This window comes from Hyperolius riggenbachi, chromosome 7 (genome assembly GCF_040937935.1).
Source record: "Hyperolius riggenbachi isolate aHypRig1 chromosome 7, aHypRig1.pri, whole genome shotgun sequence".
Lineage (NCBI taxonomy): Eukaryota > Metazoa > Chordata > Amphibia > Anura > Hyperoliidae > Hyperolius > Hyperolius riggenbachi.
This window is the reverse complement of record NC_090652.1, coordinates 159,808,749-159,825,255: the sequence shown is the minus strand read 5'-3', so window position 1 is coordinate 159,825,255 and position 16,507 is coordinate 159,808,749. Positions and strand designations below refer to the sequence as shown.

The following is a 16,507-nucleotide window of genomic DNA, read 5'->3' as shown; positions in this document are numbered from 1 at the left end:
GGACCAAAGTACAGTGCTCAGAAGAATGCACGTCCCATCAACTCCCAAGATTGTCAGGACGTGGTTGACTATTTAACACAGTACACCTCATCTTCCGCAGCCACCAGGGCTACTCCAAGTACCACATCTGCTACATTTGACAGTTTGCAGGAGTTATTTGGTGGGGAAATCACTGATGCACAGCCATTATTGTTACAACCAGACGAAGGCGCTAAGCAAGTTACACCACCTCATATGTCTGAGTTAGGTGACACTATGGACGTAACGTGTGCGGAGGGGGATGATGCAGTACCTGCTGTTGGTGCAGTTTTGGAGGTGTCTGAGGCAAACTAAGCTAGGAAGGATGATTATAATGATGACGATGATACGGATCCCACGTATGTTCCCAATAGAGGAGATGAACAGGGGGACAGTTCAGAGGGGGAGTCAGAGAGGAGTAGAAGGAGACGAGTTCCGGAAAGAAGCAGGGGGAGCTCATCATCAGAAACAGCTGGTGGCAGTGTCCGGAGGCATGTATCGCCACCTATGTACAGCCCTTCAACATCAGCTGCTGATGCCACCGTAGTGCCATCACCCCAGGGGGGCACAGTGATTTGGACATGTTTTTGTGTGTCTGCCTCAGATCGGAGCAATGCCATCTGTTCTCTCTGCCTCCAAAAATTGAGCCGTGGAAAGGCCAACACCCACGTAGGGACAAGTGCCTTACGAAGACACATGGAGAAAAGGCACAAACTGCGATGGGAAGAGCACCTGAGCAAAAGCAGCACACAAAAGAAAAGCCACCCTCCTTCTCCTCTTCTTGCTTCAGGTGCAGCATCTTCAGCTGCTTTCTCCCTTGCCCCTACATAGCCACCCTCCTCCACTCCGCCTCTGCCCTTGAGCGGTTCCTGCTCCTCTGCCCACAGCAGCCAGGTGTCTGTGAAGGAAATCTTTGAGCGGAAGAAGCCAATTTCTGCCAGTCACCCCCTTGCCCGGCTTCTGACAGCTGGCTTGGCAGAACTGTTAGCTCGCCAGCTGTTAACCATACCAGCTAGTGGACTCTGAGGCCTTCTGTAAATTTGTGGCCATTGGGACACCGCAGTGGAAGATACCAGGACGCAATTATTTCTCTAAAAAGGTGATACCCAAACTGTACAGTGAAGTGGAGAGGCAAGTGGTGTCATCTCTGGCACAGAGCGTTGGGTCAAGGGTCCACCTGACCATGGGTGCCTGGTCTGCCAAGCATGGTCAGGGCCGCTACATTACTTACACAGCCCATTGGGTCAACCTGGTGACCGATGGCAGCAGGGAGTACGTGGCTGTGCAGCAGACCAACTTGTGACACCTCCACGGCTTGCAGGCAGGCCTCCTGCCACCACCTTTCCTTCTCCTCCTCCTGCTACATCGTCTTTGATATCGTCGTCCTCCTCCTTCTTGGCTGAATGGCCGTTCAACTCTACTGGTGCTGCGATCTCCTCTCCAGCTACACAGCCCCATCTCCCCAGGGTCTATTCTGCATGACACGTACGCTTTCTTACGCCATCTTAGACATGTCTTGCCTCAAAGCGGAGAGTCACACTGGACCAGCTCTTCTGGCTGCTCTTAACAAACAGGTGGACCAGTGGCAGACCCTGCACCAGCTGGAGATCGGCAACGTGGTGTGTGACAACAGCAGCAATATCCTTTCCGCTTTGAATTTGGGAAAGCTAACACATGTACCCTGCATGTTACATGTGCTGAATCCAGTCATTAAAAGATTTGTGTCAAAGTACCCAGGCTTAGAGGACGTTCTGAAGCAGGCCAGGAAGTTGTGTGGGCATTTCAGGCTGTCTTACACGCCCATGGCACGTTTTGCGGACATTCAGTGAAGAAACAACTTGCCGGTGAGATGCTTGATATGTGATAGCCCGGCTCGCTGGATTTCATGTTCTCTCGCCTGCTAGAACAGGAGAAAGCCGTCACCCAGTATCTCTACAATTACAGTAAAAGGACACAATGTGGGGAGATTGGGATGTTCTGGCCTAACAACTGGACACTAATGCGAAATGCATACAGGCTCATGCGGAGGTGACCAACCTGGTGAGTCACAGTGAAGGCACCATCAGCGACTTGATCCCGTACGCTTACTTCCTGGAGCGTGCCATGCGTAGAGTGGTGGATCAAGCTGTGGAGGAGCGTGAAGAGGAACAGTTATGGGAACAGTTGTAGGAGCAATTTTCAATAGAACCAGATGTTTCCTCAACACCTGCGGCAGCACAGAGGGGGGGGAGGAGGAAGAGTCGTGTGGGGAAAAAGAGTCAGGCTCAGATGATGAGAAAGGTGTTTCTTTGGAGGAGAAGGAGGCGGCGGCAGAAGAACAACTGCAGCAGGCATCGCAGGGGGCTTGTGCTGCTCGACGTTCCCGTGGTATTGTTCGTGGCTGGGGGGAGGAGTAGGACTTGCCTGACGTCACTGAGGAAGAGCAAGAGGAGATGGATAGTAAGTCTGGATCCAACTTTGTGCAGATGGCGTCTTTCATGCTGTCCAGCCTGTTGAGGGGACCCCTGTATTCAAAAAACTCAAGGGGAATGAGCTGTACTGGGTGGCCACCCTACTAGACCCTCGGTATAGGCACAAAGTTACGGACATGTTACCAACTCACCTGAAGGCAGAAAGGATGCAGCACATGCAGAACAAGCTGGCAACTATGCTTCACAATGCGCTTAATGGTGATGTCACACCACAATGCAATAAAGGTACCACTGCCAGTAATCCTTCTTCCATGTCCACGCAGGCAAGGACAGGACGCTCCAGCGATCCCATGGTGATGTCGGACATGCGGACATTCTTTAGTCCAAAGCCTCGACTTAGCGCTTCCGGATCCACCCTCCACCAACACCTGGACCGGCAGGTAGCCGACTACCTGGCCTTAAGTGTGGATGTAGACACTGTGTGCAGCGATTAACCCTTGGACTACTGGGTGCGCAGGCTTGACCTATGGCCAGAGCTGTCCCAATTTGCCATCCAACTTCTGTCTTGCCCTGCCTCAAGGGTCCTGTCAGAAAGGACCTTCAGTGCAGCTGGAGACATTGTCACTTAGAAGAGAAGTCGCCTAAGTCACAAAAGTGTTCAGTACCTAACCTTTATCAAAATGAATGAGGCATGGATCCCGGAGTGCTACTGCCCGCCCGAAGACTAAGTCAGTCCCCACACACAACATCTCTCCCTGCACGCCGTGTGACTGGCTGCCTGCGCCAAGACTAAGTCGCTCCCCACACAGCACCTCTGCCACAGGCCGCTTGACTGCCTTCTCCGCCACCACCAACAGGGTCCAGGACTCCAGGCGGATTCATAAATTTTTAAGGCCGCTGCTAGCAGCGGCTGCTATACTAATTTTTCTGGTGCGTGTACATGCCTGCCTAATTTTTCTGGCTGCAGTGCAGCTGCAACAACAAAACAAAAGGCATGTACATGTGCCTATTCCCCTTCGTGATCATTACCTTGCCGCAGTGAAGGGGCTTGCGTATCACAATGAAGCAGTGACCACTGGCTATATGAGTGTTTCGGGGGGTGGCACACCAAAGATAATAAGGTTGTTGCTTCATTGTGGACAGACCAAATTTGATCAGCTGGACAGTCACTGTTCTGTCATTCAGCTACCTCAGCCCAGCAACCATATGGGCTGGAAAGCCGCAATCACCTGCACTCTCGTCATGGTGCACACCAGTCCAGCACGGCCGTCACTACACAAACAGCTGTTTGCAGTCACTGCATACCTTTCACTGCATCTTTGACTGCACATTGTATTATACCTGGCAGTCAGTGCATACCTTTCACTTGAATGGATGGCAGACTTGCCCTCCATAACAGAATCTCGTTACAGGTAGTACAGTCTATCAGTGTCATCTACAGCAGCGCCTCGAAAGTCCTCCTTTTGGTCACTACCTCGGGACGTGCATGCCATGCCTGCTGCCTTCCTTGGATGTGTGGTAGCTGTTCCTGCTCCTTTGCCCACAGTGTGCCTGCTGCCTTCCTTGGATGTGTGGTAGCTGTTCCTGCTCCTTTACCCACAGCGTGCCTGCTGCCTTCCTTGGATGTGTGGTGGTGGCAGGGTTCGGATCTTCAACCAGGCACACAAATCAATTGCTTATGTTCCCCAGGAGGTCAAAAGGGCCCCATAAATATGTCTTGTCTCTGTACTTGTAGTCTTTTAGTAACGCTTTCAGTCTTTAAAAACAAGATCTCTGCAGCAATTCTCTACTACAGAGATAAGAAGTTATACATGCTGGCACATACAGAGTTACTCCCCCCCCCCCCCCTTCCCTTAGCTCAGAGCTGTCAGACACAGGCTGGGTGTTGGAATGTGATCTCTTCATACAGGAGCCGCTTGCTAGCTTAGCTAGAGACATTTGATGTGGAAAAAACTTCTGTAGTTAAACTTTTTTTCATAGTAGCATCATCATTTGCTCAAAGCATATGACTTCTGTGCGTAATGTTTACATTTAGTTCTGGTCCTTGCTGAACTTATTAGCTTTAATTTTATCTCCCCCATAAGAGGCACATAAAGATTTATTGTCTGTCTCTGTTCTGTTTATTGTCTCTGTTCAACTCTTCCAGTCTTTAGATCTCTGCAGCAATGTTTTACTACAGAGATAAGAGTTCTGCTGGAGATATTTACAGTTGGTTTGTAACGATTGGTATCAGCGAGAACAGATTTCTCTGATTATTGGTGATCTGCAGTATCACCAATAATACAGATGCTATACCTGATTGTGTGATCTGCAGAATCACCAATAATACGGGTATAGCCAGAAACAGGACAACCAATGTAAGGGTAGGTGTTTGGTGCAACAGTAATGATAGAGATACTCGCTTTCCCAGAGGAGCTGGGAGATAGGAATATCTTTATATAACACAGTAATACAAATTCCAGCAAGCTGGAGAGACAGAGAATAATGAGATAGTTCACCCGAGGAGCGGATAGAACTATGTTTAAACAAGCGTACTGATCACCCGAGGAGCGGGTGATTCAGACTTTAGTGTAGCCGCTATCACCCGAGGGGCAGGTAGAAAGGATAGTACTGTAGTGACTATTCACCTGAGGGGCAGGTTATAAACACTGTACTGCAGCAACTGACCACCTGAGGAGCAGGTGATTCAGACTGTAATGCAGCTACTGACCACCTGAGGAGCAGGTGATTCAGATAGTACTGCAGCTAGTAATCTCCTGAGGGGCAGGTGATTCAGGCTGTACTGCAGCTACTGACCACCTGAGGAGCAGGTGATTCAGATAGTACTGCAGCTAGTATTCACCTGTAAAGCAGGTGATGCTAGCAGAGGATCCCTCACCAGTGACTAGGCTCACTGGTGAGGACAGGAGAGTCAGACAAGCAGATTTGGCAACGAGCGGACAGATACGGTACAGAGACAGAAAGCTAGATCAGAGTAGTGTTTCAGGCAGAGTAGGCAACTATATCAGATAGGCAAAGGTACAGGATCAGTAAACAGAAGAGTAGTTAAGCTAGCAGAAGGTCATAACAAATAATACAATTCAATTAGTACTTTAAGCTATCAACAGAATCTGACTAAGTGTGGATCCCCAGCTCCTGCTGGTTCTAGCACACTTTGGGATCTGACTAGGTCTGAGTGCTAACACGTAGCATTTGCAACAGCAAACACGGAGCAACTGAATGACCTGTCCTATATATACTGCAAGCGCTCCGCAGCGCCGCCCCAGTGACTCAGCCAATCCGGAGCATAGCTGGAGTTAGCTGATCACCTGATCAACTGACTCCCCTTCTAGTTGCATAAAGGTCCTGTCGCCTGGCGCGCGCACGCGTAGCCCTTAGTCTATGAGCAATAGAAGGACCAGGCAAAGCACCAGCGTGTAACCGCGTGGCGGAGACCGCCGGCTGCGACGCGGAGATAGCCGCCATGCCGCTTGCTGTTGCAGCCGTATCTCCGCTATCCATTACAGTGTTCCTGTCATTGCTGCACTTGACCTTAATTTTATCACCCTAGTTGGCCAAAAAATATCTAAAGCTGGCTATGCACACATCGATTTTGAAAACTGATTGAATCTTCCAGTAAGCTATTGCTCATACATATCCAATCGATTAGCTTTTAAGCAATATTGTGCTGTTTATCAATCTCTGTGGTGTGGGGGCAGGAGTGGTGGGGGATCGATGGTCCATAACTTTGCTCTGCATTGAGCAGTACAGCACTTGCAGTTTGATTGAAGCTTGATAGAGTTCTTCTGAAGCCTATCAAAATTAAACTTGCTGTGATAGAGGTTGATCACTAACCAATTAAATGGAATAATGATCAATTGACTAGACATATTGGGGCATTCTTGACCTGTGTATGACTAGTGAGAATGAGGGAGCGAAATTGACAAATTTGGTCTTGCAGTGAATAAACTCCAATCTTGCTTTATGAGATCCTCACAACCCGGATGCCTGGTATACACCATTCAATTAGATAGGTCAAATGGATTATTTCTGACAGATCCGATCGTGATCCGTTTCTGATTTCCGATCGTTTTTCTGATCAATTTTGTATAGAAGTATTTGGAAAATGATAAGAATAATGATTGGAAATCCATTCTGACTATTCAGAAATAATTGCTTCAACTTATCTATCTAATGGGAAATTGCATGTGTGTACAAGACACTACAGCCAAATTTGCCACGTGGCAGGCTTAGGCAACAATAAAGAAGTACAAGGGGCCATCACATTTTTGGTGTAAACAATCATGAAGTTGATCTTAAATCTGCCTCGCTGTACTCACTTTTGTGGCCAGTGGTTTAGATATTAAAGGACAACTATAGCGAGAGGTATGTGGAAGCTGCCCTATGTAATTTCTTTTAAACAATACCAGTTTTGTGGCAGCCCTGCTGATCTATTTGGCTGCAGTAGTGTTTGAATCACACCAGAAACATGCATGCAGCTAATGTCAGCTCTGACAATAATGTCATCTGATCTGCTGCATGCTTGTTCAGGGTCTGTGTGGCTAAATGTATTAGAGGCGGAGGATCAACAGGATAGCCAGGCAACTGGTATTGCTTAAAAGTAAATAAATATAGTAGCCTCCACATACCTCTCGCTACAGTTGTCCTTTAATGGCTGTGTGTTGATGTTATTGCACAGCAAATAACCTTACACTGTTAGAAAAGCTGTGCACTGACTGCTTTACATAGTATGACAGCGTCATATCTTCAGTGCTGTCTGTTCCATGAAAAGAGGAAATACAATATTTATGAAAAGAGTGAGTGGTGCACTCACTTTTGTGAGATGCTGTATACTGGGAAGACATCCTTTCAACAGTGTGGTGGTGGTGGTGGGGGGGGGGGCCTAAATTTATTGCTCTGCTTGGGGCCCTGCATGGTCTTAATCCGGCTCTGGAACACTCATAGTCTAACTAGATGTAAATCCCGTTGGAACGAAGATATTGCAGGGCTGGATGATGCGGACTGGCAGGAGATTTTGGAAGAATTTGTTAAACTACCTATCTCAGCAAAAGAACGGCTCATTCAGTTCAAGTTTCTCCATAGAACGTACCTAACACCCCTCCGCATGAGTAGAATCTCTAACATAAATAGCCCCAACTGCCCACGGTGTATAGTTAACCAAGGATCCTTTTTCCATATGTTCTGGGATTGCCCCAAGGTAAATAAATTCTGGCAACAGATCATCTCGCTAATTAAAGAAATCCTAGATATGCATTTGCCGTTCTCTCCTAGGCTAGCTCTGCTGAGCCTCCTAGATGGCACGCCTACAAATAAACATGCCCAATACCTCGTCAAAATCTTATGCTTTTATGCTCGTAAAGAGATATTGAGAACATGGAAATCAGATAAACCACCATCTTTTAACTTTTGGAAAAGAACTATCAATAAAACTTTACCTCTATACCGTTTAACTTATAAGAGCAGGAACTGCCCCAAACGCTTTGATAAAATCTGGGCCCCATGGTACAACAATGTAGACACCCTTCCTACTGGTCCTGAAGATTGACTTTAACCCCACTTACCCTCCCACAAGATTCTAAGATGTTTTGTGATACTGTATGGTCATGAGTGATGCATGAACAGACTGGGTGTCGGAGACACTGGACAATCTTTTACTTCTCTCTTCTCTTTTCCATACCTTCCTTCCTTTCTTCACCTTTTCTATCTCTGCTTTTCTTCTAAGATCAACACAGGGATCTATTACCTAGCCAGCACTGCTGCTGCTCATCTAATGTGACTCCCTTATATACTTAAAGATAAGAATCCTTATGGATATGACCTCCAACCAAGCATATATGTATATAATTCCATGTACATGATATCCTGTTTCTTGTATTCCAAAAATGACTTGCTTAATATGTTTGAGTATATGTATGCATTGTCACGTATAAGGAGACCTTGTTCCTATGTTACCAGGACCCTGGTTGATCACTGTTTCTGTATTCTTGTGTGTAATGCTTATGTTTACTAAAAAACAATAAAAATTGAATTGTTAATCCGGCTCTGGGTGGTGGTATCCGTTTCTTAGGCTCCCACTCCGGACCGGAATCGAACCCTGATTGCCCGGCCATTACCAGTGGTCACTCACAATGGCAGACTTGCGCTCCATAAAAGATTCTCGTTGCAGGTACTGAACAGCAAGCAGAACAAGTATTTAAAAAATAGATGTAAGCTTTAACAATGGTAGAGAAAGAACCATTGAAAGTTGATAAGGCAGTCAGACATTACCTGACATCACTGAGTGAGGAAGAGCAATCTCGCCATGGTGCGCACCAGTCCAGCATGGCCGTCACTATGCAAACAGCTGTTTACAGTGCGTTATACAGTTAGATTGGTGTGTCCGTGTGAAGCAGTACTCTAATTACACTCCCTGATTTATGTATACACATGCATGATGTTTTAAAGCAGTTTAGGCCTGCAATTTAGCATTCAATGTGATTTCTGCCCCTAAAACGCTGCTTTGTGTCCAATCCAGATTTTTCCCTGAGACTTTTGCCATCTATCCCACTCCGCCTTGCCCCCCTCCAGGTGTTAGACCCCTTGAAACATCTTTTCCATTACTTTTGTGGCCAGAATAAATGTTTTTAGTTTTCAAAGTTCGCCTCCCTATTGAAGTCTATTGCGGTTCGCGAAAGTTCTCGCAAATCAAACGTTTGGTGGAGGTTCGGGCAATCTCTAGTGCTGAGGGAAGTGGTCAAATTTACATACAAACAGTCATTAACTCTCTGCACATGACACTCACATCAAGCTGGAACACTAGAAGCATTAAAAACAACTAGGTTGCAAAATTATGCAGTAACATTGTGTACTAGACCCTTACACCGGCGATGAGGTCTTCCCGTATTATGGTAAGGGTCCCTACTCTACCTATAACAGTCAGCATACAAGCAAATATTTCATGCTCATAACTTGGAATTCCCACTGAGGCACTGTCGGGTTCAACCATTCTAAGGAACACAAGCATGCACACAAATCAGTCTGAAATTTTCCAGGGGCCACAAGCTGTACTACTTACACCATTCAATAAATGGGCTGTACTGGCACAAGATTACCGCTATTTCATGAATCAACCTCATTGCCTAAAGTCCCTTTCTGTTTTCCTGCACTGCAAGAGCACTGCAAATGAGGCTGTTGGACAGCTTGAGGAATGCAGCCTGGAGTCCTGAAAAGTAGATAGAAGGCAAAAAACTTCCATTTGACTGAAAAAGGACACTGAGCAGACCTAAAAATGGAATACTGAACTTACCTGGAGCTTCCTTCAGACCCCGTAGCTTGTGAAGTCCCTCTGAGTCCTCTGGGTCCCCTTCGTTCTCCTGTTGGCGACTCCATTAGCTGCGCGACCTGGCCGGGAGTCATGCACAATTGTGCATGCACGACCCATCTATGCACTTGTCTGCATTATGTGTCGTCGGACATCAGCGTGAGCGTTCTGCGCATGCATGGTTCATTTCTTTAAGAACCACACATGCGCTCACGGTGATGTCCATAATCAAGACTGGTGCATGGACAGGTCACGCATGCACAGTTTTTCACGACTCCTGGCCGTGCCATGCAACGAATGGAGCCACCAGCAGGAGAATGGAGGGGATGCAGAGGACACCGGGGGACGTCACGGGCTACAGAAGATGGAGGAAGCCCCAGGTGCGTTCAGCATTCCATTTTTTAGGTCTGTTCAGGGTTACTTTAAAAATAACACAGCCAATAATAATAATACTGATCGGTGATACAACCGTTCCTACTTCATTGTCCATCCTAGTGCTTTGTGAATAATTCTAAAAGAAAAACTTTATGCTGCTATAAGAACTGAAACTGAAACCTGGCACTGCTAGCTACCAAACTTATGTAGTGTAAGTTATGATTGTCTGCAAGGAAAGGTTGTACATTTGAAAAACTGTTGTCTACTCTTTTGCAGTTGATTCTCAAGCATGGTAACTTTCCTCCATTGATGCAAAGCCAATCATGGACTCTGGCTGCTCCTTTCAAAGAACAGCGTTTTCACCGCAACCCCAGCAACTCTATAGCGAACAACTACTCACCTACTGCACGTAACCTAAAACTTGGGGAAATATCCAAGAAGGCAACCTCTCCAAGACCAAGCACAGCCAAGATATCTCCTAGGAACAAATCCCCGGCCTGTATCCTTTTTAACCAGTGCTTGCCTCAGTGTTTGGCTAAGGGCCTGTCCACACTTGTCAGTTTTTCTGTGCATTTTCTTCACAGGAAAACTGAGAACCAATGTTAATCAATGGGCTAGTTCACACTTTAATGCATTTAGCAAGGGACTGAAATGGCTGCTAGGGGCTGGAAGAAGCCCCAGGTGAGTAAAAATAGATTGTAACCATTGCCACATGAGTCTTATAAGATGGATGGGCTGGATCAGTAAAGCATCAGTCAATATACATTATTAAGTGAATCTTGGTTCTCATCCCAAGAGAGCCGGCTTTAATCTTTTTACATTCTTTTTCCTAGAAAAGATATTCACTCACTCATAATTACTGTATTTTAAGCTCTAGCTCACCCATCCAGGTTTGTCATTGAAGATTTATTTTTCAGAGCCGAACAATTTGTCTTGGTCCTTTTCTGTTAACTAAAGCAGTCAGCCAGAGTGCAGCTTTTAGAATAATACAAAATACAAATGTGTGTGTGAATATTTGGTAGTTATTCAACAATCTCCTAAAAACTTCAACAGTCTCCTAGAAACTTTAATTACTGTATCTGATTTCTTTTTTGAACATAAATAATGCCGTGGCCTCTTAAAGCAGACTTGAACACATACAGTGGGTTGGAAAAGTATTCGGCCCCCTTGAAGTTTTCCACATTTTGTCACATTACTGCCACAAACATGTATCAATTGTATTGGAATTCCACGTGAAAGACCAATACAAAGTGGTGTACAAGTGAGAAGTGGATCGAAAATCATACATCATTCCAAACATTTTTTTCAAATAAATAACTGCAAAGTGGGGTGTGCGTAATTATTCGGCCCCCTGAGTCAATACTTTGTAGAACCACCTTTTGTTGCAACTACAGCTGCCAGTCTTTTAGGGTATGTCTCTACCAGCTTTGCACATCTAGAGACTGAAATCCTTGCCCATTCTTCTTTTTTTTTCAGTTAAAATATTTTCTAAAGTGTCCCCCCCCCCCCCCCCCCCCCTTTTCACCCAGTCCTTTTCTTCCAAGACAGACTGGTATAACCCAATGTTTGAGCTCACCAATGTGCGGTTCCATCTCTTGAGCTATGCTAACCCACATCGTCCAAAAGATTGGGGGCAGTATTAGTATAAAGGGACTTGCCCCCACCATATGCCAGGGGAGATGGGGGTACCTGGGGTGTACTCATGGTGGAATCTGTGATCCCACTTTAATAATAAAGGGTCCCTCAGATGTCTACCCCCTCTTAGTAAAAGGGAGGAATTTTGACTCCCTACCTATTTTTAAGTAACTACTAAATATAGATTTTATATAAAACAAGACAAGTAAATATTAAAATAACATTTTTGTTTGTTTTTTTATTTCTTTGTGTAATCTAATTTTATCTGTATCTTACTTTCTTCATCGGATTATTTCTTTCTTTTGTTCTGTGTTCATCTTTCTTCTTTATACTTGTTTCCTGTGATGTCATCATCTTCTGTTTACTCCTGTCTTCTTGCATCAGCGTCTTCTGTAAAATTATTTCATCTTGCTTTTCCCCCCATTATTCTGTTCCCTGCCCTTTTTATTTTTTTTCTCTATTCTTTTGCCTTCTTACTTCTACAATATTTATGTAACAGCCGCCTTGTTCTACCATTCATCCCCACTGCTTCCCACTGGTAAACTTATCAGGTGTTCTGTCTGCAGGCATTTGAATTTAAAAGAGCAAAAGCCAAAATAAATGAATACAACTAAACCATTGTCAGTATTTACATGGTGCCAACTGAGGTTAAACCTTTTCTACAGTTTAAAGAAAAATCTAGTCTGCAGAAGGATTTCACATTTCTTACAAGCAGTAGCGTTAGCCATGACCCTAACTGCTCATATGACCATTTATTAGCTTATGCTTTTGAACAAAAGCTGATGGTCAATTAGGAGAGCAGGGGGCATGACCTTTAAAATCATGCCCTTGGCCACTTGATCATACCTGTACTCATGGGTGTCGCTAGCCCTATTTTAGGAGGGCCCGTGCCCCCTACATGTCCTGGGGTGACCCCAATCTAATTACAGGGGTGCCCCACCGCTAGGATCTGGAGGGGTCGCAGCATGAGGGGAGAACTTGGTAGCACGTCGGTGGGGAGGGGGGGACGGTCCCCCCCCCTCCCTCACCTCTGGCTCTCCCCTCTGCGCTCCCCTACAGCATTGAATAGTGAGTATGCAGGTGGCGAGGCAGCGGCAGATACATACCTTCCTTGCGTTTCAGCGCAGAAGTTTCTCCCTCTAGTGTCTGACGCTACTTCCTGTTTATACAGGAAGTCACATCAGAAGCTAGAGAGAGGAACATCTGTGGAACGCAAGGAAGGTATGTATTTGCCGCTGCTTGCCCCCTGAATACTCACTATTCAGTGCTGGAGGGGAGCGCAGAAGGGATAGCCCGAGATGAGGGACGGGGGCGGTACCGTCCCCCCTCCCCACCGACGTGCTACCAAGCTCTCCCCTCATGCTGATACCCCTCCAGCCCCCAAAAACGTCCCTGAGCGGGCCTGGGGGAGGGGAGGGGGGGCCGCTCAGAATTTCTGCAAGGGGGACGGCAATTCTTAGTTACGCCCCTGGCCGGGTCTGACGCCGGCTGTTAAGGTAAGGGGGGCGCCTGTCACTACCTAACTGGGGGTCCTTGTCACCCCCTAACCTAGGGGGCACCTGTCACTACCTAACCTGGGGGGCACCTGTCACTCACTACCTAACCTGGGGGTCCCTGTCACTCACTACCTAACCTGGGGGTCCCTGTCACTCACTACCTAAACTGGGGGGCTCCTGTCTCTACCTAAACTGGGGGCACCTGTCACTACATACACTGGGGGTCCCTGTCACTCCCTAACCTAGGGGGCACCTGTCACTCACTACCTAACCTAGGGGGCACCTGTCACTCACTACCTAACCTGGGGGCTCCTGTCACTCACTACCTAACCCGGGGGTCCCTGTCACTCACTACCTAACCTGGGGGTCCCTGTCACTCACTACCTGAACTGGGGTTCTCCTGTCACTACCTAAACTGGGGGACTCCTTGTGCTACCTTAACTAGGGGCCACCTGTCACTACTTAAACTATCCAGGCCAGCCAGCCCAGGATCACCACCAGCCAACCAGCCCAGAATCAGTGTCAAAAAGGCCACAGCATCACCACCAGTCAGGCCAGCATTTACTTCAACCAGCCAAGCACAGCCCAGCATTACCGCCAGCCAGGTCACATACCGCCAGCTAACCCAGCCACAGCATCGGCCACAGCATCACCGCCAGCCAACCCGGCCACAGCATCACCGCCAGCCAACCCGTTCACAGCATCACCGCCAGCCAGGCCACAGCATCACTGCCAGGCCTTTCAGCCCACACATCATCCCCAATCCAGCCAAAAACAGTATTGCCACGCACAGCAGCCAGTAGAGGAGAATTCAGAAGCCAGGTGAGAGGTGTCTACCATATTAAGGGGGCATTCTGCCTATTTATGTGAAATGCTGTCTATTTATGTGCCTCATGACTGCTGAATTTGTCTTGTTGGGGGTCACATGATTGCTGAATTTGTCTTGTTGAGGGCCTCATGATTGCTGAAATTGTCTTGTTGGGGGTCACATGACTGCTAACTGCGAGACTATGGAAAAAGCTGAATCATCATCATATGAGACAATAGCATTAAACAGAAAATAAAACTGGGAGGTTCTAAAAAAAAATGAATACATTTTTTCAGGAGTAGGATGGATGAAATTGTTTATCTGCAGTTTGGATTTTCCATAATGTTCATGTATGAGTTAAAACGTTTGTACAGTATTTAGTTTAAAATGCTGTTGCTACTTTGGGATAGATACAGTGGCTTGCAAAAGTATTCGGCCCCCTTGACGTTTTCCACATTTTGTCACAATACTGCCACAAACATGAATCAATTTTATTGGAATTCCACGTGAAAGACCAATACAAAGTGGTGTACATGTGAGAAGTGGAACGAAACTCATACATGATTCCAAACATTTTTTACAAATAAATAACTGCAAAGTGGGCTGTGCGAAATTATTCGGCCCCCTGAGTCAATACTTTGTAGAACCACCTTTTGCTGCAATTACAGCTGCCAGTCTTTTAGGGTATGTCTCTACCAGCTTTGCACATCTAGAGACTAAAATTCTTGCCCATTCTTCTTTGCAAAACAGCTCCAGCTTAGTCAGATTAGATGGACAGCGTTTGTGAACAGCTGTTTTCAGATCTTGCCACTGATTCTCGATTGGATTTAGATCTTCACTTTGACTGGTCCATTCTAACACATGGATATGTTTTGTTTTAAACCATTTCATTGTTGCCCTGGCTTTATGTTTAGGGTCGTTGTCCTGCTGGAAGGTGAACCTCCGCCACAGTCTCAAGTCTTTTGCAGACTCCAAGAGGTTTTCTTCCAAGATTTTCCTGTATTTGGCTCCATACATCTTCCCATCAACTCTGACCAGCTTCCCTGTCCCTGCTAAAGAGAAGCACCCCCAGAGCATGATGCTGCCACCACCATATTTGACAGTGGGGATGGTGTGTTCAGAGTGATGTGCAGTGTTAGTTTTCCACCACACATAGCGTTTTACATTTTGGCCAAAAAGTTCCATTTTGGTCTCATCTGACCAGAGCACCTTCTTCCACATGTTTGCTGTGTCCCCTACATGGCTTGTGGCAAACTGCAAATGGGACTTCTTATGCTTTTCTGTTAACAATGGCTTTCTTCTTGCCATTCTTCCATAAAGGGCAACTTTGTGCAGTGCACGACTAATAGTTGTCCTATTGTAACGATTGTGGAATCGTCTCCGTGGTCAGCGCACCAGACGTGCGCTGAGGCGGCGGATTTCCTCCACAAGCGTATTATTGCGGACACCCAGGCTAGGTGCTATGCACCCGCAGAGGGAAATTCCTGTCGGCAGGTGGAGCTGTGGAGTGCAGAGGAACAGCTTCTCTGCCCTACCACACACGCCAGACAGGAATTGTACGAAGGGAAGAAACGCAATCGCAAGAGAAGCGATTGAGAGTGAGCACAGAGACAGATTGTGTGTGTGTGCATAAAATTAGTCGCCAACCCGCGACTGTGCACACACCACAGCAGATAAGAAGCAGGAACGCGATCGCGAGAGGTGCAATCGCCAGACGTGACACAAGGTTACAGCAAGGCGGAGCACGAGAGTAGCAAAGGCACAGCAAATAATACAATAAGGAGATATGGAAAATAACAAACGCTAGCTAACCGCAAACACCGCACTCATTCGCAACAGTGCACGCGGTTATGCGCGGTCTCCACGTGATAAGCACAATAGAGACAACCACGCCTAACTAACCATTAACAGACAAACATGAAACAGAGGACACGAGCGCTTGCTTAACGGTTACCTCACCGAGCCTCCAGCAAGCGCAGCAGACAAGACAGACACACGAAAACAGGGACAAGCGACAGAAGGATCCCCAGCGCTAGCGAAAAGTGGCTAGCACGATCCCAGAAGACAGAACAGAAGGATCCCCAGCGCTAGCGAAAAGTAGCTAGCGTGATCCCAGGAGACAGAACAGAAGGATCCCCAGCGCTAGCGAAAAGTGGCTAGTGCGATCCCAGAAGACAGAACAGAAGGATCCCCAGCACTAGCGAAAAGTAGCTAGCGCGATCCCAGGAGACAGAACAGAAGGATCCCCAGCGCTAGCGAAAAGTGGCTAGCGCGATCCCAGAAGACAGAACAGAAGGATCCACAGCACTAGCGCAAAGAGACTAGTGCGATCTAGAGAAGATAATAACAGAACAGAAGGGCCTACCAGTAGCAACCGCTGCTCTGGTTAGCACCCCACAGACAGACAGAACAGGCAATACAAATAATACAATCCTAACTAGACTAGGGAATCTGCCTAGCGCAG

The 16,507-nt window shown here is 46.8% G+C and overlaps 1 protein-coding gene across 1 annotated transcript in view; it reads left to right on the top strand.

The window, feature by feature from the left end:
• Window positions 1-16,507, top strand: part of DNAH3 (dynein axonemal heavy chain 3) — a 329,266-nt gene that overhangs the window by 148,286 nt on the left and 164,473 nt on the right. The window contains exon 3 of the mRNA XM_068244819.1: window positions 10,381-10,603. Within this exon, the coding sequence (XP_068100920.1) occupies window positions 10,381-10,603 (223 nt within the window). The remainder of the gene's footprint in view (window positions 1-10,380; window positions 10,604-16,507) is intronic.